Raw genomic sequence first — 24,525 nt, 5'->3', positions numbered from 1 at the left:
CTGTTGTGCAGCCCTGGCCTCACGACACTGGAAATTTGCTGGAAGGAAGGTCAGTCTCCAGGGAGCGAGTTGTCAGTTGGAGTTCACAGTTCAGGGTGAGGTGACTCCAGCAGTGCTTTTATTTCAGGCTTCAATACCTGGCCAGATTTAACCTGACTTTGCTTTCACTTTCTGTATCACAAATTGCTGAGCTAAAACTTTTGGTCAGGAAGGATTTTTTTCAAGCTCCATTTGACCAGCACAGCTGAGTACACTACAGCCTATTGGGACTGGGTTATTTCCACCCTATCATCTCTTCCTATCTTGAGAAAACTTCCTAAGACTTTGCAGGAAGCCCTTGAGCTCGTTACCTGCCAGCTCTGTGTGAACTCTTGCACATTGTCAGTGAAGGAACCATTAGGAAGCATCCATTCATTTCCAGCTTCATTGTCATTGGTACCGAAAAGCCCAGCTGAGATACCTGGGATGAAATTGAAATGGGGTAAAATATTAGTTGTCAGGAGTAGATGCAGGAAAGTTACAGAAGCTGTCTCTGAGCTCCAGTTATTCTGTACAGCAGCACTCAGCTCTAACATGGAAAAGAGAAGGTATGGCCAGATAGCCATTCTGGGTTTTTCCCAGCCTGCATTGCCATCTCCTGTCCTAGCTGGTCATGTGTTTCTCCTGACCACATCAAGGCATCAGATCCATCCTCTGCTAATCTTGGGAGTGCAAGTTTTAGAATAGTGTGGGGCACATGGATAGGAATGCATTCCACATATACCAAAAATCCCGTAAGGTTTTAGGCCTCCCTCTGTAGTTGTCTTGCAGATCTGACAAGCTAAGCCATCTCTAAAGCAGTGATTCTCATCCAGGGTTTGGGGCTGGGTGACTGCATTGCATCTGTCTGCTTTATTACACTGAATCATCAGTAACTCATAACCACTCACTGTTTTCCCTGGAATGATCCATGCTCTATTTAGCAATTACAAGGAATGCCTAGGGCCATTTCCAGGGTGTGCATGAATGAAGAGGGGAAAAACAAGTGAAAGACAATGCAGATTCTAGTACTACAGGGGGTAATAATTTAGAGAGATTAATTAGTCATTAAAAAAATGACTAACAGCTGACAAAAGGCTGATTGGTACTCACCGTGGTGCCACCCAGCTAGAGTAACAGTACAGAGATCATACTGAAAGTCACAGGATAGAGAAACTCCTTTCTGATTAGATACTTCTATTTTGTTGGTTTCTCTCCTTGAATTAGTAGTATTCTTTTCTAGTGATTTATCCAGTACTTGGCAGTTCTCTTCCATAAAGGAGAACATCTTGGAGATCTGTTTTAAAATGAAAATGCAGTTTCAAATCTGTCACTGTTAAAGTTCAGTAACGGGCAAGCTCAGGGGGGGCCAACTTAGCCCAGAATCAGGGAATAAGAAGGGGTTGTGTTAAACTTCCAGAAGAGCAGACAGCACAAAGCCTCCTGGGTGCCTCGAGGCTCCAGGCCCAGTTTGATCTCCAGACCTCTCTGACATGATCTAAGAGAAAAGCTGAAAATTTCCTTTAGTATGCAGAAAGCAAAGAGGCAGCCCTTGCATTAAACTGGCTTTGTTTTGGACAGGTATTTTCTGATTAAGAAGTGGTTAATTTAAAGCACTTGTCTGAGAGCTGTTCTCATCTATGTTACAGGCACTAATATTTGGAAAGCTTTTTTTGTTGTTGCTGGTTTAAGATAATTTCTGCTCTGAAAATGAAGAATTTTTGACTTGCTCCTCCTACCTTCAGTCTTGGGTGGATACTGATCACAGTCTGGTTCATCTCCACATACAGTGATCTTGAGTTCCTGGTTTCCTCACTCAGTATAACAGTGAAAGTATTGTGAACAAAATCCTTGGCGAGAAGAACACTGCACTTTGATGCTAAATCATAAATTTTTCCATCAAAAGTCACAAGATGCTTGGTCCCCACTAACAGAGCGTGATCTAGAGATTTCAGAAGAAACATCAGTGAGTTTCCCACAAAGCAGTAAGTGCTGTGCATACTGCAACACACATGCCAGCTTTTGGCTGGCATGCTCTTAAAATAATTTCTCGAGTTATTATTACATGGACATTACTACATTTACATTTTAGTTAGTTACACTGTAGTTAGTCTGCAACAAAAATTTTACCAGAAACAAAGCAATTTAATGATTTATTTTTCATTATAGATCTACCTGGTGTCCTGAAACCTTGAGAAGCATGAACTGGGATTCAAAGCTCATTTGGGTTTATTGCCATGCTACTTGTAAACTTGCTTTTTGTAAGCACACACATATACCCTGCAGTTCATACATTCTTATGCAGAAACCAGCATGAATATTAACTGTCTCCAGAAACTGCCCTTCCAAACCAGAGCATCAAACAGAGCTGCAGTCCCTGCTGATACATCACTTAGATTATTTGGTCACTAGGACCAACTTTCACAGCCCTCTTTGTGCCTGTCAGTCTAGTGGGAGGAAACCATTAAAAACGGCTCTTTCTGGAAAAAACATTCTGTCTAAAGGACAGCTGGGACTGTTAATGCAGTTTTTTAACATTTAGCAAGGCTTTTACTGGCAATGCTGTCTCTGAAGTTTTGAGTAGGGCTAAACTTTTCCATCCCGGAGTCAGAGGTGAGATGACCAGTTTCAAAGCCTCCATGCCAGGACACAGCCGGGGGTATGACTGGCATTGAGCCATAGTATCAACTCACAAGGGCATGTGGATAAGACAGATAAACAGCACCTGCTGATTTCTAGTTTCAAGAGTATGAAGTGTAAAGGGTTGGAAAATTTGCCTGACTATTAAGCAGAGGAGTGTTACTGCATGTCAGCTTTGCCCAGAGTGTTGATATTATAAATACCAGTAGTGTCTTACAGGAAAGACTATATGAAGTTGATAGGAAAACTATTAATTAGCAACCATCCATAGTAAAGTACTATTCCAAATATGATTTTTCAAATATAGCACCAAGTGGAGACAGACCCAGCTACAAAACAAAGCAGCACTTTGAAAGGGCTTACATTCGAAGGGACTCTCCACCATCCTCCGTTTGAACCTGTAATACTCTGCAAGGATGTTGATTTTGTAGAGGTCTTGCAGAGGCCTCATTAGTTTCTCTCCAATGAGATAAGTAGGAACATTTGCTAGCTGTAGGGAGTGGTCTCCTTTGGGCAGTACTGGCAGCTTTACGGCCACGGAGCAGTTCCTGTGGAATGCAAACAAAACAGCAGGAGCCCTTATCTGCTCAACTGATGACATGCTGTTGCTTTATTATAAGAAATGTGGAAGTGAAAAATTCATAAGAACTGTAGTCTGGTTAGAACAGCCCCACACTGGCCAACAGCTGCACTGCCCAAGGCCATAACAGGCCAGTTAATCAGTTATTACTGTTGTGTTTGCTGCTCAGTAGCTCCTGTTGAAAGGCAGTCAGGCCTGACAGCCAACAGAAGTGAACATTAGTGTGTCTTGTGCCCAAAGCAAGGAGTGGTTGGGTGTCTGTCCAGAACCCTCAGCCTACAAACTGATAGGAAGACTAACTATACACATATCCATTTAGAGCAGCCCCAGCAGCAGGGATCCTGCAGGAACACCAGTTACCTGGCTGAAAAGCTGTACAGGTTGAGCAAGGGCTTCCGGATCTTGCTCACAGCTCTGGAAAATGTGGCCTCTGCCCACCTGAACATCTGCTGTGTGGTCTGTTGGAGAGTCAGAAGAGGAGATTACAAAACCGACTTCAGTATGGCTTCAGGGCAGGGTCAGTACTTGCTAAGGAGTTTTAAATCAACAGTCAGTGAAATAGCACTTTAGTCTCTCACATTTGTCACTTGCCTTGCAGCATCTTGTCATTTAAAGGTTAATATCCAGAGGGCAGGCTCTACTCACAACAGCAACAAATAATGGACAGAAATATATTCTTCCTACATAGGCCTTACTTAAAGTATACCAATACTTCACTGAGTTAATGCACTTCAGTATCTTGCAAAGGATTGGTATCTTTGTTAATATAAATTGGCATGATATATTTTATGCTGTTCATTTCAACCGGAAGAGCCCAAATCTGTACATTGTTTGCTGGAATCACAATTCATCCTCTATGAAGAAAAGTAAAAGCTACGTGAATGACAGATGACTGCTGCTGTGCTTTCAACCAGAACTAGTAAAACCACCTCTCCTCTAGCTGGAAAAGTACTGCTTTCAAACCAGGACAAATACTGCAAGAACAGTAAGTTAGCTGTGCACTGTTTCCATAAACAAAATACTTAACCATTTTTGTGTATCCGCAGCTCAAAACTGAGACTTAAAATGTGTAGGCCTTGACTTACAAACCATTAAAAATGAAGAACTGAGTTATACCAACCATATCCAAGGCTGCTTTCACAACCTTTAATGCCAGCTGGATTGGCTCCATTAGCCACGCATCTTTTACAATATTGGGTAAAAAAGCCTGGATTTTCTTCATGTACTCTTCTGTCTTCTCTTTCCAGACCTCATCCAGTGGCTTCAAGGTCACATCATAGTAGGCATCCTTCAAAGTTGCTAGTGGCTCTGAAGCAAACACATTAATGGAACAAACCTTAGCTGGTGTGGTGCAAAGTGGCTTTGTTTGCTTGATTGTCTGCTTGTTTGTCTGCTTGTTTCCTCACAGCTTCCAGGGTAAGGGAAGGGGGGACACACAAAACAGGAAGAGGTGGCGCTTTTTTTCACGGCAATTTGGGCACATTGCACAGCTGTCTGTGTGGACACAGTGTTAGGAGAAACTGAAAGAGGCATTTAGCTCTAACCTTGAGCCCCTTATGCACTTTTGGACACTGCCACTGTCCAAAAGACATGTGAGGAATGCTTTGCAATATGCCACCATCAGAGTGTACTGCACAAACTGCATCTGATTAGTAACAGGACAGGTTGGTCACAGCTGATTTCGAACATGGTATGTCAACTAAACCCAGCTTTTGAGTGAGAAGAGCCTAGAGGTAAGTGGCCCAAAGTGAGGTTTTACTGTTGTGAGAACTGAAGGTTCTCACAGCTAATTACAGCTGAAATTCAGAAGTTTCAGGATGGGCCACAGTCCAGCTCAGCAGTGAATTAGAGACTACTGGATAGGCTTGGAAAAAACAGATCAAGTGAAATCCGATTAGTACAAGCATTCAAAACTCAAGGATGGATATGAACAGCCCTTTGGGAGGACAGGCTTGCCAGGGAACTGTTAGCAGAAATACTTCAGCTTAGGAATTAGGGCTCTGTTCTCATCCGACTGAACTCAGCCTCCTGCAACCCAGAGAGTGTCTCATCACTGATTTCATTAGAAAGGTGCTCACAGAGAGCTTACTTAGGGCTTATTGCATCAACTCTCCCACTCTGTACCCCAAGAGCCAAGGTCAGCACTTTTCACTGGATCAAAATAGAAACCTTTATACTGTCAGCATATTTTATAGTTTATAGTCAAGTCTGGTTTGCCCTGCACTGACATTGTCCTTATTCTCCTCACTTTGCACAGTTTGGCTTACTTTGCAATTCATTCTGCATTTGCTGGACAACACCTTGAACTTTATCCAGGTAAAGCGGGACCTTGTTCCTCAGGATGTGCCCGATTCCGCTTTGCTTCCACGCCTGGCCGACAGCTCTGCCCCCGCTGTGCAGGAATCCTGCTGCCTTCTGCAAGGCTATGGAAGGCCAGCCAGCTGCTTCAGACAGGAAACCAACTTGCTGCACCTACAGTGGTTCCCAAAAAACGAGCAATGTCAAAATACACACTGATCTCACGCAAAGCTTTGATTCCATCGTGAGGCAGTTCTGACTGCTCGGTGTTGGCGCAGAGATACAAGATCTCCACGTGAAACACGCTTTTTGTCTGAGTTACAGGTCAGCACAGGAGTAATCATTTAAATGTTTGAGCAAAACAAAACAACTGCAAGCGATGTAATGATTTTAATTAACACTGCATGAAAACCTCATGGTGTTTTCACAGATATGTACAGATACTTACTGATCTCCTGAATCTCCACATGTATCCATCAAACTTCTTTATCTTTTCCATCAGTTTGGCTTTCAAAAGACTCCAAATTTCAATAAGCTTGTGCTGTGAGAAGATTAATAAAAACCTTGAATTTACAACTTAAAACTGCTTGTGCTGGGTCCAAATCACTCAAAGTTTGTACTAGTTTAAATTCCAGCAAATTTACACAGTGGCCTCCCATTTCTCAGGGGGAGTTGCTTCTGCCCTATTCAATGGATAGACATGGGAACAGAAGGTCTAAGGATGAAAATTCAAATAGCCTCCTCCAAGCAGAGACTATGTGAAACCCTATTAGAAGTAAAAGCACATTCAGGAATACTAATCTTGGTTTTGTAACCAACATACTGAGCAGTTACTGCTGCTCTCACTTTATTTACTTACCCTCCTCAGAGGACTCACCCTTCAGGAGAGGGTCCCGTATTTTCTTTCTCTGGGTATGGATGAACTTTTTAATTCTCACCATAACTTTTCACATCAACGTGAAATTAACGTTATTATGAGTTTAAAAATTACCTAAGTTTGCCTGGCTACTCATCAAAACTCACACCTGAATCCTACGTGGAAGCTGTTCAGCAAATTGATAAAATTAAACAATATTCTGGGAAAACCACACTGTAGTTAACAGCCACTCAAGAGTCTCACCTCAGCCTTAAGAACTGCATCCCCGCATCCATGAGCCAGAAAACTCAGGCTTCCATTAGCAGCTGCTAGAGTCACTTGTCCCGTGTTTTCCTGCCTTTCCCCATTGATGGTGAGATGGGTGTTAATGGCAGCCATCTCCTGCCCATCAGAACAAGCACTGACTTCCATTCCTTCTTCCAAATCCCCTTAGGGAAGGAAAAGACAGAGCTTCGTTTACAGGAACAACACTGACAGACATTGTTTCAAAGCCAGCTTTTAATTACTTACTTAGGTGATCAATCAATGCCTGAGTGTGTTAGGTGTTTGTGGGGAAAAAAAGAGAGATAAACAGGAGTCAATTAGATCAGTGTCAGTGTTTGATCTTTCTCTTCTGTGTGGCTTGTGAATGAGTTGCAAATACAGATTTGCTACGGCAAAGGAAACACTGGATTAATGTAAATATAAATATTTTGGTCACAATGATATTTTTCTACTTCAGTCTTCACTGTCTTGATGTTTCAAAACTGCTCAGCCTGTCAGGTTCACCCATCACACACCGAAATCGCTTCTACCCAAGCACGGATGAGCATAAACAGAAACAGTCGGCAAAGGCATGGAGGGTCTGGGTGGAGAGAGCTGAGTTGACCACTCTTAGGAACTCCTGCCTTCAGTGATCAACAAACTAATGGTTCTAACCTCGGATACATCACAGCACTTGCAAGTGAGGCCATGAACCTGTGAGAAATTCCCCTGCAGAAGTGTGGAAAGGCAAATCCATAACTGAAACAAAAATGTCCCCCAAGCTTGACCTTTGTGTAACAAGTTTTAAGTTTCAGGGGTTTTTTTATCTATCTGAAAGACATAACTTGAATCACCATGAACTGAGCTAGCTTGGCACTGGAGACCCAGTCTTTCATCCAGCCTCTTCACAGCAATGACAGCTGGGAATCACAGAATAGCTCCAGTTGGAAGGGACCCATAAGGATCATCAAGTTCAACTCCCTGCTCCTTGCAGGATTACCTAAAACTAAATCATATGCCTACAAGCATTGTCAGGGAAGGTACATACCTTTCAGATACCCCAGGTAGTACTGAATACACTCCTTTCCTTTTGAAGCAGCTACTTTTACTTTCTCTTTCGGATCAATAATCCCCTCCACCAGGATTTGGCTCTGGACAGATGAGGAAGTAGCAGTTCCTGTCAGGCCCAGCCAAATATCTTCAAAGGCTCTTAACTGCAGCCATAGAGGAAAAATATTTATTCAAAGCCACCACACAGAATTAAATGACTGTTCAGAGAAGATGCTCGAATACCAGTGCTTCCCACAAAACAGTGAGTGGTGAGGGAAGTGTTTTCCAAAGCTTGTGCACTGTGCAGGAGTTTCACTGAGAGAGGCACAAGCATCAGAGTCACTGGCTCAGGAGCTGAATGACTGGATAGCACAAGGCTCCTGGACAAAATTTTACTGGCAGCAATGTAAGCCCGATTACCTTCTAAAGAACATTTTGGATGGTGCTGAACACATTACTTTTCTGCCTCAGTCCCTTTCCACCACCAGCTTCTCCATCTTATTTATTTCACAGAAAATTAAAAGCAAATGCAAAGCAGAGGGTAAAAGGAAGATATTTCCCTCAGATGAGCATCATAGGAGCTTTTCTGTGCCTTTTTAGGGTCAATTTTTTTTTCTGGTAAATGATGCTTTTTGAAAGTACTGTAATTTTTTTGCCTCTTTTTTTTATTGATAAGGTGAAAAAAACATGCCTCACCAAACAGACCAGTCATGCTGAAGGTGAGCTATAAAACCACCCAGACTCTTAAAACTGATAAACTCCCTTGATATACATTTATTATATTTGGGGCTGAGCTCTGCAGATCACTAATGTTGGTGCCTTTCTCTCTAGATTACACCACATGGACATTGTGTAACTGTTCCTTTATAAACAGAACTAGAGAAACCAGGAGTATTTTAAGCTGCCCGCTGTTTTACAGTCACTGGCTGCACCTGATCCATTTGGGAGATAGATGGCAGCAGGCCTTTAAAAACCAAAACCCAGTGGCACTAAAATAAAATAAAAACTCACTTGAATTTCCATAGAATAGTTCTTCACATCAGCAGTGCTCTGATTCTTTATGGATACTCCAATCAACCCCTCATCTGTCCTGTGATCACCAAGGTGGAATCTGCCCTCTGACTGCAAAATGGTGTTATCTTTGTTGAGCTGGTGTTTTCCAGATAAAACAATTACCTAAGTATGCACAAAAAAAGGGTGCTAAAGCTTAATTTTTCCAAAAAAACGGGCTCTGCATAGAGTAGTAAGAAGTTGTACAATGGTAGCATTCTCATGGAATTACACAATGAAGAGATGAACAAAACTTGTCGTTTCAGAAACCAGCACATCCTCCTCCTCACAGCACTGTCTCACTTTGTTACATCTTCAGTTTCTGTTGTACAACAAAGCATGTTCAGTGATTGCAGCCTAAGACTATATGAACAGTTAGAAACTATATTTTGTTAAAACATCCTTTTTTTTTGCTCCTATACTTCTCAGCAACTCTGGCTAGACATTTTGATAAAGCTGGGGGTGTGTGGGAGGTTGGATATTGGATATGGTTTTGAGTGGGATAGAGTTAATTTCTCATCAGTAGCTGGTACAGTGCTGTGTTTTGGATTCAGAATGAGAACAATATCAATAGCAAAACCAAAACATCAGTAGGTTAAGTCCTGTTTATCCTAAGTCAAAGACTTTTTTTCTTCTTCTCCTTCTTCTTTTTTTCTTCCAGTGAGAAAGTGCACAAAAGAAATTGGGAGGGAGCACAGCTGGGAGAGGTGATCTGAAGTGACCAAAGGGATATTCCACACCACAGAACATCATGCCCAGTATATAAACTGTGGGAGTTACCTGGAAGGGGCAGATGTGGGTTTAAGAAGGGGGGGTCTGGCATCAGCAAGCAGGTGGTGAGCAATCACATTGTGTATCACCTGGTTGTTTTTATTTTTCCTTTCTCTTTTTATTATCATTGTTATTATTTACCATTATTATTGTATTTTACTTTCTTTTCAATTATTAAACAAACTGTTTTTATCTCGACCTACAAGCTTTAATTTGATTCTCCTCCCTGGTCTATGAGGCTGGTGGAGGGAGAGAGAGGGGTTGAGGGAGCAGCTGCTTGGTGCTTAATTTCCAACTGGGCTTAAGCCATGACGCCTTTGAAAAGGAGGATCCAAAAGAATACAGAGGCACCTGATTTTGAAGTGACACACATATACATTCTTTGCATTATAAACAGGCTCTATCACACCTTAGTCTTGGAAAAAGCTTTCACAGGCATCAAAATGTGGCTTCTATTTCCCATTGCTAACAGTGTCACCTGCTGGAAATGTTTTAGCACTGGGAATTGAAAACTTTTATGTAAATGAAGACATTTACTGCAAGTTCCAATTTTTGTGTTTGCTGTGAATATCTATAGGCAACCCTGAGGTCCAGTGTGCACCTAAGGAAGATCATGGATTGGTCTTCATTTTGTGTTTATTAGAAATAAAGGTCACATTAAGGTTCAAAAATCCATCACTACCAGCAGAGCAATCCTAAAAACCACTAAACATTTACCCACAGGGGAAGGAAAGCACTTTTATTCCTCTCTAGTTTCCTTTTCGATCACTTATGAGCCTGTTTTGATATTCTTCAGAAACATGAAATTAAAAGACCTTTGAAAGAGAATAGGAAAGAAAGAACATGGAGGAAGTGACAATCTTTACAACCACAACAGGGCCTACAGAATATGCTACAGTGCCAAACAGAACCTTTCTGCCTCAGCCCTCCAAAGACACTGTTTATTTATTTAGTTCATTAGAAGTATGAAGAGCTGCAGCTGAGGAAAAATGAGTCTCCAAAACACTAATTACATTTAAAGTGAAGTAGGTTCAGTATGTTTATCTAAGACTTACATTTGGAAGGTCACAGAACTCAAAACTTGCATAATGATCCAGGGAAGAGCAGTAGTTTGTTTCTATTTTACCCAGAATCTTCTGTTTGGTGCATGGGGTCAGGAAAATGTTTTCTAGAACAGCTTCTAACTGGAATTTATCAGGATACAAGAACTGATTCCTCTGCAATGAACCAAGAAAACAAAGTTAAAATATGACAACAGGATCTTAGACACTCCTGGGTGCCCACTCATCCTGTCCCTGTGCTGGCTTTTGTTATTCCAGTAGCTTCAGGATTTTAATGTAACATTTCCGAAACATAACATTGCCACTTGACAATGTTTTGGATCATCAGCCTTGTTTCTGGTTCCCATCCTTCAGAATTAAGTCAACAGTTTTGCAAATTTAGAGCACAAGTGAGGCCTCTAGTTTGTAAAAACTCTTTCTTTCTTTAATATGCTACATTTATCTTTCTTCCTATGTAGAGAAATATGTAAAAGGTAAAGTGAAATATTGATATTTCACAGAAAATGGCACTCTACAGAAGCTTTCTTAAAATGTATGCAACATTATGTCAAAAACTGAAATAATTTCTCATCTATTAAGAACAGCTTTCATAAAAATGGTGAGTTAACAGTTACAACTGCCTTCTCTTACCTCATATGTTAAATTGTGTTTGATTTTTTTGTCATCCCAGTTCAGATCTAGATATTCATTAAACAATGTTGATCTTTGCTCTAGAGACCCACATGCATGCAGGTGTTCCATACTTAATATTCTCTGAAGCTGGAAGAGAGGAAAAAATTGACACATATAATTAATTTTAAAAAATATATGTTCAGTATATCCTAGGGCAGTGCATTTCCTGGGCAAAAATACACCCCTGTGAGAACCCCTGAACTGTCTATAGCCATAAAATACTGCTTCAATCTCTGCCAGCAGACCTGAGGGGTTTGACAAGTCTGTCCTGAGGGAAAGCTGCAGCCTCAGTACAGCCATGTCTGGCAACTTGAAACAGAATCCTTCAGAGAGTTCATTTTTCTTCCTCTCAGACATGAAAAGGTTGGCTTCAAGTAAAAGGCTTTCATATGGTAACAAGTGCAGAAGAAAAAAAAAACCAAACCTCTCTCTTCTGAGAGTCTTAAGACTGGTACCTGGCCTGCAGAGAGTGTCACACAGCCCCCCCAGGCAGCGATGTCCACCTTGGATCGATCCTCCAGGGTCAGTCGGATGTCAGCGGGCTGCCCAGCATTCCCTGCCAGCTGCAGCTGAAACCAAAGAGAAGGGTTTGTCCAGCAGCAAGACCTGAACCAGCAGAAGAGCTGCAGGGTGATCCAGCAGAATTATCCCCATCCAGTGGAGAGAAACAGAACCACAGTGAAAACTGCAACAGGCTCTGTGGTCTGGAGACCAACACAGGGAAACTGCACTGCTGCAGCCCAGGACACGCAAGTATTTTGCTGCCGTCTCTGGAAGCTGCCTGGGGTCTGTCAAGCACAGCAAATAACGACACCACTGGAATAATGACCCTACAACAGAATTTATTCCTCTGAATATGATTCTTGAGACACAGTGCAAACCACCCGAGAGCACCAAAGGGCTCCAGATGAACAAACAACACTGCACAGTTGGCACAGCTTTTTATTGAGCAGAAAGTCTTCAGCCTCAGCAACTGGAGTGTCCTGATTCATGAAGTGCATTTTCAGACAGAAAATACAACTGCAGTCTCTAATCCTGAAGGATGATTTTTGGAGTTTGTCCTCCTCTTTTCCCCTATATATGCTTTGCAAGTGCACTCATAATTGTATTTTAAAGCCTTTCTAGTCTTGTATATTTTTTTTACACTTGTGTTGCAGTTTTCCATACAGTCCAAAAATTTATGTTTGCTCCACAGGGGTATCAAAGGGTTTCTGGTTACGTTGTGTTGTGGGGTTTTGTTGGATGGAAGGTTGTTTATTTGAGGGGTTTTGAGTGTGTGCACTAGGGATTCTTTCATTTCTTTGTGGAGAAAATTTGCCTCATTTTCACTGCTAGGCTGCCCCCTGTGCACTTCTGGCTTCCTACCATCCAACATGGGTCAATGCTAAAAGTGCAAGTCTGTCAATCAAAACCATCTATGCTTAGGAAAAGAAACAATGCTGGAGGTTTGCACACAAGGAGAAAGTAGCACTTGATTTTCTTCACATCTCAGGATGGTATCTGGTTCTGCCATCCTCAGAGATGAAAGGCACACTAACAGTAAATACAGCATCACAGGTGTGTATTTTGCAGCCCTTTCTCATGCTCTCACCTGCTGGTTGTACTTTCTGCCCCTTCTTTCTGACAGGGAATGGATCTCCAGTTGCTTCAGGGTGTAATTAAAGGGGTGGGCAACAGTGGCTCTGTAGTTTGTCCGGTGTCTTCCAAACTTCAGAGAAGATGACACTGATACCTGATCCACAGCAACACACGTAAAAGGAACTTGTGAAATCAAACACCTCTCACATACTGACCTCGAACACACACTCGGCAAGATTTCCCTGTACCTTTTCCTCAGATGAATTATCTGCCTAATAAACTCCTTTTTGAAGTAGTGAGGCAAATTAGTGTTCAGATGAGGACATTCCTGCTACTTGAGTTACATGGCACAGGTGAAAGTAAAACTATTCTCTGTGTTTTACTAAAACCATGAACAATGCTTGAATTTGTTGAGGCTTAATTTTGGTCTCATCTTTAGGCACTGCAGGCTGCACTGCCACAGAGTGCTTAGACACAGCTTGCACAGTCAAAGCTCAAGGAAAAACATTCTGTATGTTAATGTATTTTACACATTGTCTTCTATCTTTCCATTATTTAGAAAATAATGTAGTATTCAGCCAAGGTGCTGCATTTCAGATATACATATACAGATAGCACAGTCAGCAGCAAGTCAGTAAGTGTCCCCATTTAACCACACCCGGAAATCAACCTGCCCCAAGTTCTCCTGGTTCTGTCCTTTTCACTATTTATATGTTTTAAAAATAATGCTGACTTACTTTAAGAAGGCAAAGGCTGATTATACCTGTGCCATATTTGTCATTCTCGCTAATAAAGAGGAAAGTGAAAGAGTGAAATACAAAAAAGCTTCTACTACACCAGTAAAGCTGAAAACACCAAGTACAGGTATGTGTCACACTTGTGTGTGCACAAACACACTATTTTAGCCATGCAACAGGTTCTCCATCCTTTTCAGCCTCACACTAATGCTCACACTTGCTCATTTGTCTTAGGTTCTGTTTCTTTTCCCCTATGCTGCTTTAAAAGCATATCAGCAGCTCATCTTCCGTAGTCAGAGCCTTTTATATATCCAGGAAGGACGACAGTTTGCCTCCTGCTTGAATTCCCTGGCTTGCTTAATACCATTAAGAAAAAAAAAAAAAAGGAAAAAAGAAAAAAAGAACCATTTGATATTCCTGACATTTATTTGCTCTGGGCTGCTGTACCTGGTCCTTCTCATTCCAAATGACAGTAAGATCGTCCCGGTGATTACGTGCCGAGTGTTTCACATATAAGTTGACCCTGGCATGCCTTGGAAAAGGAATGGAGAGAGGATGGAAAAGTTCCACTGCAAGGAAAAAGAGCAAACAAGTAAGATTTCCCCCACCACAAATCACGACTCCTCATTTTCTGATAAAGAAAAAGGCATAGGACCTATTCTCTCGCTGGCAGCAGGGCAATATTTGGTTCCCAGAGCAGCAATGTCTTTGCTCATACACACACAGTACCTTCCCCAACAGCCAAAATGACTGCAGTGTGCTGATTTCTGCTCAATATGAGGACATGCAAGTGAAAACAGGAGCCCCCTATCTACCAGCTAAACAGCAGTTACCTGCAATAATCACCAGATTGATAGCTACACCCAAAGCAGCAAGAACAGCCAGGAAAATAATCTGTTTGAAGCTGAGAACGCCTTACACTGGCAGAGGAACATCTCAAATAAGTAAACGCAGTTATTTTCTCTATTTTCAGATAACAAAGCCTCAAAACAGGGAATTAACACCTCAAAGTAGTGGCCAGTGTGACCAGTGCTCCCTTCAGTACCCAATGCAGTAGAACAACAGAGTCTACTACAGTTTAAAAAAGTTTATTTAAGTTTTATGCTCCATATCCACAAAGTAGAAACAGTATTCTGAAGTGCAGGTTTCTAACAGCCAGATTATAATGAATTTAAAGCATGTAAGATCTTAGAAGGCCTGACTGGAACCAGGATTGAAACCATTTGGATATGCATTTTGAAATCAGATTTATGTAGTTTATTTTATTTTATAGTTTGCTATCAACACTACCAAAAGACTTAAGAAACCTACCCTGAATGTCATGACCTCCAGGCAGCTTTGGGAAGAGTCCAGTGTAAGTGCCTGTTACCTTTATCTCTTTGCCATCCCACAGAGCAATGTGCCTCAGCATTCGTGTCCTGTTGCCCCTTTGGTAAACAGTCATAAACACAAGCTGCCTTGGAAGAATTTTTAGCTAAAAATGAAAGAGAGGAAACATTAAATCCCAATTTCTCTGAGAAGTTAAAAATCTAAGTGTAATTTTGGTACCATAAAGTCTTGTAGGGTCTAATTTTAGGAATGTGTTTTTTAAAGGTGTAGTGCAATGATACTCTAAGCCCATTGTTATTCATTTCTACTTGTCTTCATTTCCACAGTAAGTCATCTTTTCACACAGTGGAACTGAGTGTCCCCTTTACAATAGTCTTTGCTTAATATACAATTTGATTTTCTCTTTCATCTCACAATATAATTCTTACAACACCCAGAGTCCCACTCTACAGAATAAATCCAGAAGATAACACAAACAACAGTATCTACTTGTGACATCTTTTCTTCCTTATTTAGAAAAAGAAATGTGTGGTAGCTGCATAAGAAAAATTGGCAATGGGTCAGTTTGTAACATATAATTCTTCGGATTTCCTATAAATCCTATATATGTGCTCCATCCCTGGGAGCAAACAAATATAAAATCAAGCAGCAGGTTATACCACTGGACACACAACTAATCTGCAGTCAAATGTTTGCTCGAGCTACTGGAGAAATCAAGGGCTAAACAACTCACACAGCAGGAGATGTGTTTGACAACCACACCCTGAATATTCCCCTCTGAAATGGGGCAGTCACAGCCTGGTTTTCCCCTCAGAGCCAGTGATACCAACCTGGGACATGGTCTGTGCTATTTCAAGGGCATTAGTGTAGCTGGTTCCACTCAAAGTGAGCTTCGCTGTAACATTGAAATCCCTTTTTTCCATCCTGAGGCAGAGTTTGCCTTTTGCTTCAGTCATGTCATAATTTACCTTTTCAGTTCCCCATTAAATTAAAAAAAAAAAAAAAAAGAAAGGAAAAGGAAAAAAAGGAAGACTGGGATTGTTAGCATCTCTGAAAACATGAACATCCTCGACAACAACAAAAGTGTCAGAGTTACTAGTGCTAGACATAATGCAGCTTGACTCCTAAAACATTAGACAACTCTAATTTGCAGTGATGTATGTGACAGATAACTTGCAGATAGTTACCTTAGAAGACAGTTCTGCTGCACTGGGGAAGTACTGTAGAAAGAAGGGATGAGTCTGGAGTGCTTTTATATTCAACTCTTCACTAAAGGGAAGAAATGTACTTTTGTTCAACAATATTTCAGAAAGTACACTCTCACTGGCAGCACAAGTTCATCTGAGTTACTCCAAGTCTGCCACAGGTTTCAGAGTTACAAGTGGCAGTACCACTGAACACTCACCCAGCTCCCAGTTTTTGATGCATTCACACAAAGGTAGAGGAGACCAAAGAGCACCTTTGACCTCAGTGAAAAATCTGTGTGTGCATCCCAGGGACAGAACACAGCCCACTGAACCAGAAATTACTTTGCCATAGAAAATGCATCAGCTTTTTAAAAATTGGGTAAGTATTTTGGAATCTGACTTTGCAAACACTGTCATAGTTTACAAACTCAGAACTACTGGAGAGTTTAAAAGAACTTATAAGAAATTTTCAGTGCCAAGGTCTTTTGCTAGAAAATTAAGAAATATCTGAAATACCCCATGGCTGAAAATATTACACCTCTTAAACATCCTCAAAAGCCTACAGTTTTGTGCAGATACAGCCATACTGATTCCAGCTTAGAAAACCAAGTCTCCATAATTTTACAAGTTTCAGTGGTGCCAAAAAATTTAATAAGATTAAACAGTTATGTCAAGTTAAGGTATTTTTAAGTACTTATCTGGCTCAAACCTAGAGTTTTGTGGATTATTTCACTGTTTGCTGCTTCAATGCTGTGGGAGCAGGCAGAGACAGGCATACTCCAAACTGTGAGGAATCTGCAGCCCTTCATAAACTTCCTGAGGTGACCAGACTGTCTGGTGTGACTACTCACTGTGTCCAAGATTTGTTAGCCATTTCACCAGTGATTTGATGATTCAAACAGTAACTTTTTTCCACAGAATCACAGTGGCCTAATGACATTTCTACAGTGCTCAGAATGACTCTTTTACCCTTGCTGGTCCTTTTTCCTACTGATGGCAAAGGAGAAGTTTGTGTTTTGTTCATAGGTCACCCTCAGAGCTCCTGCAGTTTCATTTTCAGTCAGGACTTCCTGAATTATCATCTGTGGAGGGGGAAAATAAACAAATCACATGCCATAACCTCTACCTAACATTTCATCTCGACTGAGCATGACCTCTTGACTCACTTAAAACCATCATCTTGAGTGAAGTTTATCTCCCAGACAGGCCTTCTGGATGCTTGCTGAATGTAACCCAAAAACCTCAAGAGATGTTTTCCTTTTCTTCTGTATGTTTCCATAGCTACTCATTTGCATCAGTGATAAATATTAGCCTTACTTTCCACATACCCTTACCTGCTTTAAGTCTAAAGCTGCTGGTTCTTGTTTATGTCTCCCCCACTCTCCTTTTTCATATACTGTAAAGATTTTTTTTTTTTTTTTTTTTTTTTTAAGAAACAGGTTGAGTTCCACTAATCTTTTACCCTGCCCTGGGATATTTTCTTCCTCCCACAGCTCCTGGATCATCTACAGCTTTATCCTGAAAATGCTACAGGATCCCTCTGGGGAAGATCAGGACACTTAAATATCAACACATGCTTGCCAAAGTCTGTGGGAACAGTAATTTCTGATGTCCCATGATTACACTCATACCTCATACATGAATAAAGCACCTCAAGAATTACCATCTCTGCTCTTCTTTTTTTCACTGAAACATCAAAGGATAAAAGACACTTCACTAAACATTAAGGGGGAAGAAGTAAGGGATATATGTAATACTTTTCAGTTTTTATTCAACACTGAAGTACTTTATGTATTTGTGCTGTAAGTGGTTTAACCAAGCCAAGGAGTTCTCTGGACATGAAGGACAGCTGTTTTCTATCAAGAGTCCTTCTTACTTTAGTAAGCTTATCAGCTAGGAGGTAACAATAAATGTGTGCCTTCCTGAAATGATGAACCTTGACACTGGGAATTTCCAGTTTCCTTGGAAACAGACCACTAGCTCTGTACTTAAGTTAAAGGAGGATTCAGATAAACTGAGCAAGTCACTTCTCATCTGCACTTATACAGACCTGGAGTAATTTCATTGAGGTCACTGGAAGTCGTCTGGGTTCATGTAAGTGTAACTCAAATGACAGCTCGAATCAAAGCACAGCAAAAGATCTATGGTGTGATACCTTAAGAAAGAAGGGAAGTCCCAGTTGATGGAGGAGTGACATGGAATGCTTCACCTCTGCCTTGAACACAAATACACCGAAGAGTTCAAAGTCTGTGCCAACATCCACAGTCACAGTTACATCTTTCTCGTCATATTGGATTTCACAGACAGTCTTGGCTTTGTTTTCTATATAGAAAGAACAGGGCAGTGCCAATTTGAGTGGCTTATTTTTGAGGAATTTCAGTACTGCCAGCATTTGGGTCATCATTCAGGATTACAAGAGCTTTGGCCTGTGGTTGGAGGAGTGTAGTGTTTTTTTGGATGTCCTTGAGCCCCTTTCCCCACTTTCCTACAAGCTTTTCATTTTTGAAAAAGAAAAATACAGACTCCTACAAGATAAAAAGCAAGATGAGAGATGTGAAACCCCTGAACTCTTGATGGAGAAGACAAAATCACAGACCACCATGTAAATCTGCAGCTGAGTGATATCCAGAGAGGATTTATCCCAGGCCAAGTTCTGAGAGCAGACTGGCTTCATCAGGGTGGGTGTGTCTCCCCTCCACAGTTCAGACAACAAAAGCCATTTAGAATTAGTTCAAAGACTGCTTTAAACTACAGTGGAATTCACGTTTTTTGTGCTGTGTAACAAGGGTTTTTTTGTGTGATATTGGAATCTTACGCAGGTAAATATCTCAGGAACAACCTGTTTTACCAGGTGTTGTACCACATGAGATCTTTCCTGGAGCTAAAAAAACACACAATATAACTAATCACAGATGCAGTTTCAGAATGACAATTTTACTTACAAAGAAGAGAAAGCCTCTATTTAGGTCTTACTCAGTTTGCAGCTGTTGAAGGAACGGTTGAAACAGCCTCAGAGAGCTATCACAGAACAAAAAACCTGCCAGGGATGGCAGGTACCTACCTGATTTCTGGAAGCTGAGAATCAAGTTGATTGCCTTAGGATAACCAGCTGCCTGGAGTAACTCACTGCTGTGTACACTTTGGCAGAAGATATCCACTTGGTGACCAGCATAGTAGGAGTTTATTATGTATGTGATTGATGTTTCTCCAGCTGCAATATGCACGTATCGTTCTTGAGTAGCATTTCTCCCTTGAGAAACCACATCTATCTAAAAAATGACACGTAGACATTAGTTCTCCTAACAACATTTAAATACTATTTAATTTTAAAACAGGGGACAAATGGAAGTGAAAGGAAGTTCTCTCTAGTCTATACTTATGTTAAAAATCTATCCATTAATAAAACATATCTTAGCCTTTCATTAATCATCTATGACTTTCCAGTACAAAGTCTACTCGACTGAATGAATTTCAAACCACGTCAGTCTCACTGATCTGTGTCAAATTCTCAGTAGGTTCTCTTTTATCCCACAAACACATGACTCCCTTTATGTAAAGGATACTTGATCCATGCCTACTGACAATATTTACCAGATAATAGGTGCTCCAATACTTCCCTGAAAATAGCACCCAAAGAAATTCTTCTTTAAGTATAAAATTCCACTTAAAGAGCACAGGAGCAATATTCCATCCCTGGTGCAGTGTGATGAAGCTACTCTCCTGTAGAGCTACAATATCAACAACACCCACTGTACTAACACTGGTCAGAATGGAACACTCTGGTTCAGAAAGCAATCAGTAAGAAATCTGCTTTTTCAGTAGTTCAGATTTTAGCTGTCCATGGCTTTTAAGTATCAGAAAATCTCAGCTTCCATCCTGTACCTCACAAAATGGTAGTTTCCATTCAAACCATGGGCTACTGCATCATAATAAAGGACAATAATTGCATTACAAAAAAAAAAAAAAATAACCAAACCTAAACTACCTGTAAAGATGGTGGGACTCTGGCTTGTAGCAGCCATGGCAAAGTGTGATGGAAATTCCCTGTTATGTTGGTACTTGTTTCAAACTCCTGGATTTGTCCTTCGAGCACTGTTAGGTGAGTACCATAAAGCACTTTCATACTGAAGCTCTTGGTTACTTCCAGGTTCAAGATGCCCTGTGTGCAGCGAAGGTAAATTGTGAAAAGACAGTTTAGTAAAAATTAAAGCTCCTGTTGGTCACGATTCTTTCTTTGGTTGAGGCAATATTATCTCAAAAAATTAATATTGTATAATTTTATAACACAACATAGTTACAGATGTCCCTTTTATTTTTAAATTCCACATTTTAGCATGTATTCTCCAGTATGGCCATGCCTTAATTGCTACTCAAGCAGTTACATGATTAATAAAGTGTTGTGTTGCAGGCTTGTGTTTCTCAGATAAAGAAATATGCCAGGTAATCAGAGCATGGGAGGAAAGTACCATTTGGAATGTAACCAGTGCAATGCCATCAGAACTCACCTCTGCCCAGTCTGTAGAAGGGGCAGTGCAGCTCTGTCAGACAGAGGAGGCACAGGAGCTGACCTGCACTGCCCTCCCCAGGCAGGGCAGGCTGCCAGCCCCCCTGGGCTTGTGCTGCTCCCACATGGGAGCCAACCTCCAATCTCCCAGTCCCAGGGAAAGTTCTGGTCTGGCAAGGTATTCTCCCAACCCCTCAGGAACAAACTGAGCTTCTGGACTCTCCTCAAGAACAAACAAAGTGAGCAGCAAGACTCCCCTCTTCACCTACAGAGCAAACAGTAAAATCCCATCTGCTCCCATTGTCCTTTGCCATCTCACTTTTACAGCTCCTGCTTCCCTCGGGGTGTCATTCCAGGCTGGATTTGTGTCTCCCCTGCCATTGCCTGGTAACTCACCTGCAGCTCAATCCTGTCTTTTATCTGCAAAGTCTTCAGTGCCTCTATGTTATGGGTGAGTTTGTAGTTAAGAGCCACAACATCCAACTTCTGGACAAAGCTCAGTTCTTCTGTAATCTGTTCAGTCCAAGTAAACATGACAAAAGTTAACTGTGGCACATCTCTGATACTGAGACTTCTCTGATTGGTTGTAATTATTTTACTAATTACACATTAGAGTAAAATTATGAAAATGAGTAAAACTTTATGGTGGAGAATTGTACTGTAAAACGGACTGAGCTGCACCAAATGAAGATAATTGACAAGAAAGGTTTGATACAATTTGCCAGTGGGAATCATGGATCATTGATGATGTCATATTTGTTTATAGGAGTGACTGCACAGAAAGAATGGCTGGAGGATACTGCTTTCATTTAATTAAGGTCTTTAAAACCAAACCAGCCTCTGCAGGGTATTCCTACAGGGGCCTCATGCACAGCTATTTCAGATGGAGAAACATTATTTACCAAATCAATTAGCTCACTTCAACCTCTATTTCACATCTCACCAATATGGAAGAGACACTTACTTGCTTGCTGTTCACACAGAAATGAATAAATCTTTTATAGAAGTCACTGTTTTTTTCTGATATCACATCAATTAACATCTTCATAGGAACACCCATGTCAGCAGCTCCTTGAATGTTGTGGGTTAGCACTGCATCCAGCTCTTGCCTTCCCTGTTAATATTTCACAGCACAGATAGCAAAGCACGTGTAGAACCCAAAGTTTGCTGCAACACAGAGCTCAAACCAGAAATTTAACAAACCTGTCTGTCCTATATGTAATATTAATTAAAATAAATTGTGTTGAACTTAGGGGAATTACACTGGGAAAGACAAAACAAACATCAAGCCTAGGTAGGATAAAATATATATATATACATATATATGTATTTCAGCTGAGAGGAAAAAATGTGTAAATGTTTCTCCCTGATGGTAAAGAACTCCCAGTAGCTATCTTGTTTCTCTGTGGCAGAAACATGCAGAAATTACCAGTTATGACAAGAAAACAAATGATCACAAAGAAGAAGACACTTGTGTGTGTTCTCTACTCTCCTGCACTGATGACAAGAAAAGCCAGACTTGTAACTGTCAACAGGAAAGCAAGAAATTCACAGTCTTTCTTGTCCTACTGTCTTACTTAAATAAACACCAGTGTCTCCATTAATCCCTGCCCATTATTTTGCAATGTAAGTCACAGTGACATAAAGAACACCAAATAGTACAATGCAAACAACAAAAATTTACAAAGAGAATAACAAGGAAGTGATTCAGGAAGTGCCAGAGCCTGTATCCTATTATCCTGTACATTTGTTCCTGCGCATTACAGGTGCCAGATTTTCAAAGATTTTATTTTTATTTTATTTTTATTCTGGTATTTATTTCTAGAAGTTGTCTATTTGTTCCCAATAAAACAGTCTGGAGTGCGTTACTCAGTAATTTGTACATGCAGCCTGACAGCCCACAGGATACTCACATCAGTGACTTTGAGTATAAGGAGTCCTTGGAATTTACTGTCATCAACAGTGATCAGTGTCTGTGAATCCAGGTTCATTTTAGTCATCAAAATGTAGCCTGACCCATCAATTTTCACTGGTGCACCAAGATCCTGTAAAAGTAAAAAAAAAATTTTAAGATTCCCATTTCTACACTCACATAAATCCCTACCACTGAAATCCTTAGACTATTGTCTTTTAACTTTGGTAGGTACAAAGATCCTGCCTTAGATGCACAGATTCAGTAGCAAAGCAATAAATTCTTCTCAATACCTGAATTGTTTGGCATTTATTTTCTATAAGCATTTTCCACTGAAGCTTCTTTTCAGGGTCAAAGTCCCCATTCATTTGGAGCTCACAAGCACCCACTTTCATTCCTATTCCAAGAAAATATTTCAGCTGTTTCTGTGCAGTGATGGACAGCTCATTTTCCCTTGGGATTTCCTTCAGCTGGGGGAGGTCATGCCTGAACTGAATTTCCAGTGTGATCTTGGGCTTGCACTCTGCTCTCACTTCAAGACGGGCACTTTTGCCTTCTGTTTCCAGCACAGAGAGAAGCTCTGCTTGGCACTTGTCCCTCTGAATGGATCCTGTGAGCCGTGTCTGAGTCGGGAAACTGAGATCCTATTGAGATTTAAAAACAAGAGTTCCTTTGGAATGTATGTACACTTCCATACAGGTGTGTATTAAGACTTTTTTCTTCTCCCTGTAGCCTGAATAAGGCCTGAGGAAAGATTTTAGGAGCATCCTGCAGACTTTACAACTTCTGTATCTTTACAAAATTTCTCATTTACAAAATACAAAATGCCTCTTTTTTCTGACTGGTAAAGTTTACTGAACATTCTCTGCTTCATTCAGACCAGACAAACCTCAATTTTCAAATTAACCCACAAGAAATAATAGGCCTAACAGACATTCTTGCACCTGGTGGTACAAGGATTTTATATTTTTTTACTACTACAACTTCAAGCTTGTCTTGTGCAGCATCCCCAATGAAATGTTTCTGTTCCTTCTTGCAAAGGATTTGCAAAACCACAGAAAATTCTGTTATTTTAATACTTCAAGAGGTTTTCATTCCCTCTTCACTATGGTTGATACTCTCCTGTCACTTTTGTTTTTATGTTGCTACTTTGTAGCTGAGGAAGTTACTCAATTTGGGGATTTGAAAGCAAAACATAAATGCTTATGAACACCTAGAAAAAAACCCCAATTTTGCAAGAGTCATTCTTTTGAATGCACTCAGTGAGACTACGTGGAAAAACCAAGGAAATGTCACAACTTTTACTTTGATATAAACAGACAGACCAGGGAATATATTTTTGACAAGAGGTCAAACTAATACTGCTGTTGAGCCTTAGAGGGCAGTCTCGGTCTGTGAAGGAAAGAGGCAGCAAAGACTGAACTGATCTCAGTCTACAGAGAACACCTTTGACCAGGATATGTGAGACACTTCCTTGGCCTCGTGCTGTAAGACAGGTGTGCTTTAGAGTGCCTTTCCAACACTCAAACAGTTATTTTAGCTAAAACCTACGGCCTGCATTTGATTCCAAAATTCTCTGTAAAAGCCTCCAAGACCCACCTGCAGAATTGGACATTCTGACTCTGTTTCCAGCGTCCATTCAGCTTTATTCTGAATACAGAGATCTCCTCTAGCCTTAAGTCTGCATGTGCCAGCCTGCAGCAACAAAATGCCCTCTGTGGCAGAGTCTGTGGCTGCAGAGAACAAGACAGAGTTTTCCAAAGGGAGCCCAAGCTGACTGAGCCAGGGGAGTGAGTGCCTGAGCATCCCTTGGAGTGTATATTCATGTTGGCAGGAAGTGTCTATCTGCACATCAACTGTTCTGCCATCACACTGGAGGTTCATTAACAAGCCCAGGTTGCAGATGTTCTGTTGAAATGAGCCCCCAAAGACCACAGCACGAGGCAATCCCATCTCCTGCAGCAGAAAAGATTATACTACTTAAAACACACAAGGGTAAAGCAATTGGCTTCCCAAGT

The 24,525-nt window shown here is 40.9% G+C and overlaps 1 protein-coding gene across 1 annotated transcript in view; it reads right to left on the bottom strand.

The window, feature by feature from the left end:
• Nucleotides 1–24,525, bottom strand: part of LOC126641287 (uncharacterized) — a 63,563-nt gene that overhangs the window by 2,797 nt on the left and 36,241 nt on the right. Inside the window, 28 exon segments of the mRNA XM_050317817.1 lie at nucleotides 351–460; nucleotides 1,132–1,315; nucleotides 1,758–1,960; nucleotides 3,022–3,206; nucleotides 3,599–3,696; nucleotides 4,359–4,546; nucleotides 5,506–5,710; nucleotides 5,985–6,077; nucleotides 6,657–6,841; nucleotides 7,705–7,876; nucleotides 8,718–8,882; nucleotides 10,583–10,744; nucleotides 11,219–11,347; nucleotides 11,716–11,829; nucleotides 12,852–12,992; nucleotides 14,023–14,144; nucleotides 14,887–15,049; nucleotides 15,735–15,872; nucleotides 16,092–16,173; nucleotides 17,061–17,173; nucleotides 18,247–18,413; nucleotides 19,153–19,360; nucleotides 20,077–20,250; nucleotides 20,992–21,108; nucleotides 21,560–21,709; nucleotides 22,509–22,640; nucleotides 22,801–23,151; nucleotides 24,107–24,463. Coding sequence (XP_050173774.1) covers nucleotides 351–460; nucleotides 1,132–1,315; nucleotides 1,758–1,960; nucleotides 3,022–3,206; nucleotides 3,599–3,696; nucleotides 4,359–4,546; nucleotides 5,506–5,710; nucleotides 5,985–6,077; nucleotides 6,657–6,841; nucleotides 7,705–7,876; nucleotides 8,718–8,882; nucleotides 10,583–10,744; nucleotides 11,219–11,347; nucleotides 11,716–11,829; nucleotides 12,852–12,992; nucleotides 14,023–14,144; nucleotides 14,887–15,049; nucleotides 15,735–15,872; nucleotides 16,092–16,173; nucleotides 17,061–17,173; nucleotides 18,247–18,413; nucleotides 19,153–19,360; nucleotides 20,077–20,250; nucleotides 20,992–21,108; nucleotides 21,560–21,709; nucleotides 22,509–22,640; nucleotides 22,801–23,151; nucleotides 24,107–24,463 — 4,608 coding nt within the window.

Source organism: Myiozetetes cayanensis, unplaced genomic scaffold (assembly GCF_022539395.1).
Source record: "Myiozetetes cayanensis isolate MyiCay16 unplaced genomic scaffold, myiCay2020 scf20-37, whole genome shotgun sequence".
NCBI lineage: Eukaryota > Metazoa > Chordata > Aves > Passeriformes > Tyrannidae > Myiozetetes > Myiozetetes cayanensis.
Note: the sequence above shows the minus strand (reverse complement) of the source record. Positions and strands in the feature narration are given on the sequence as shown.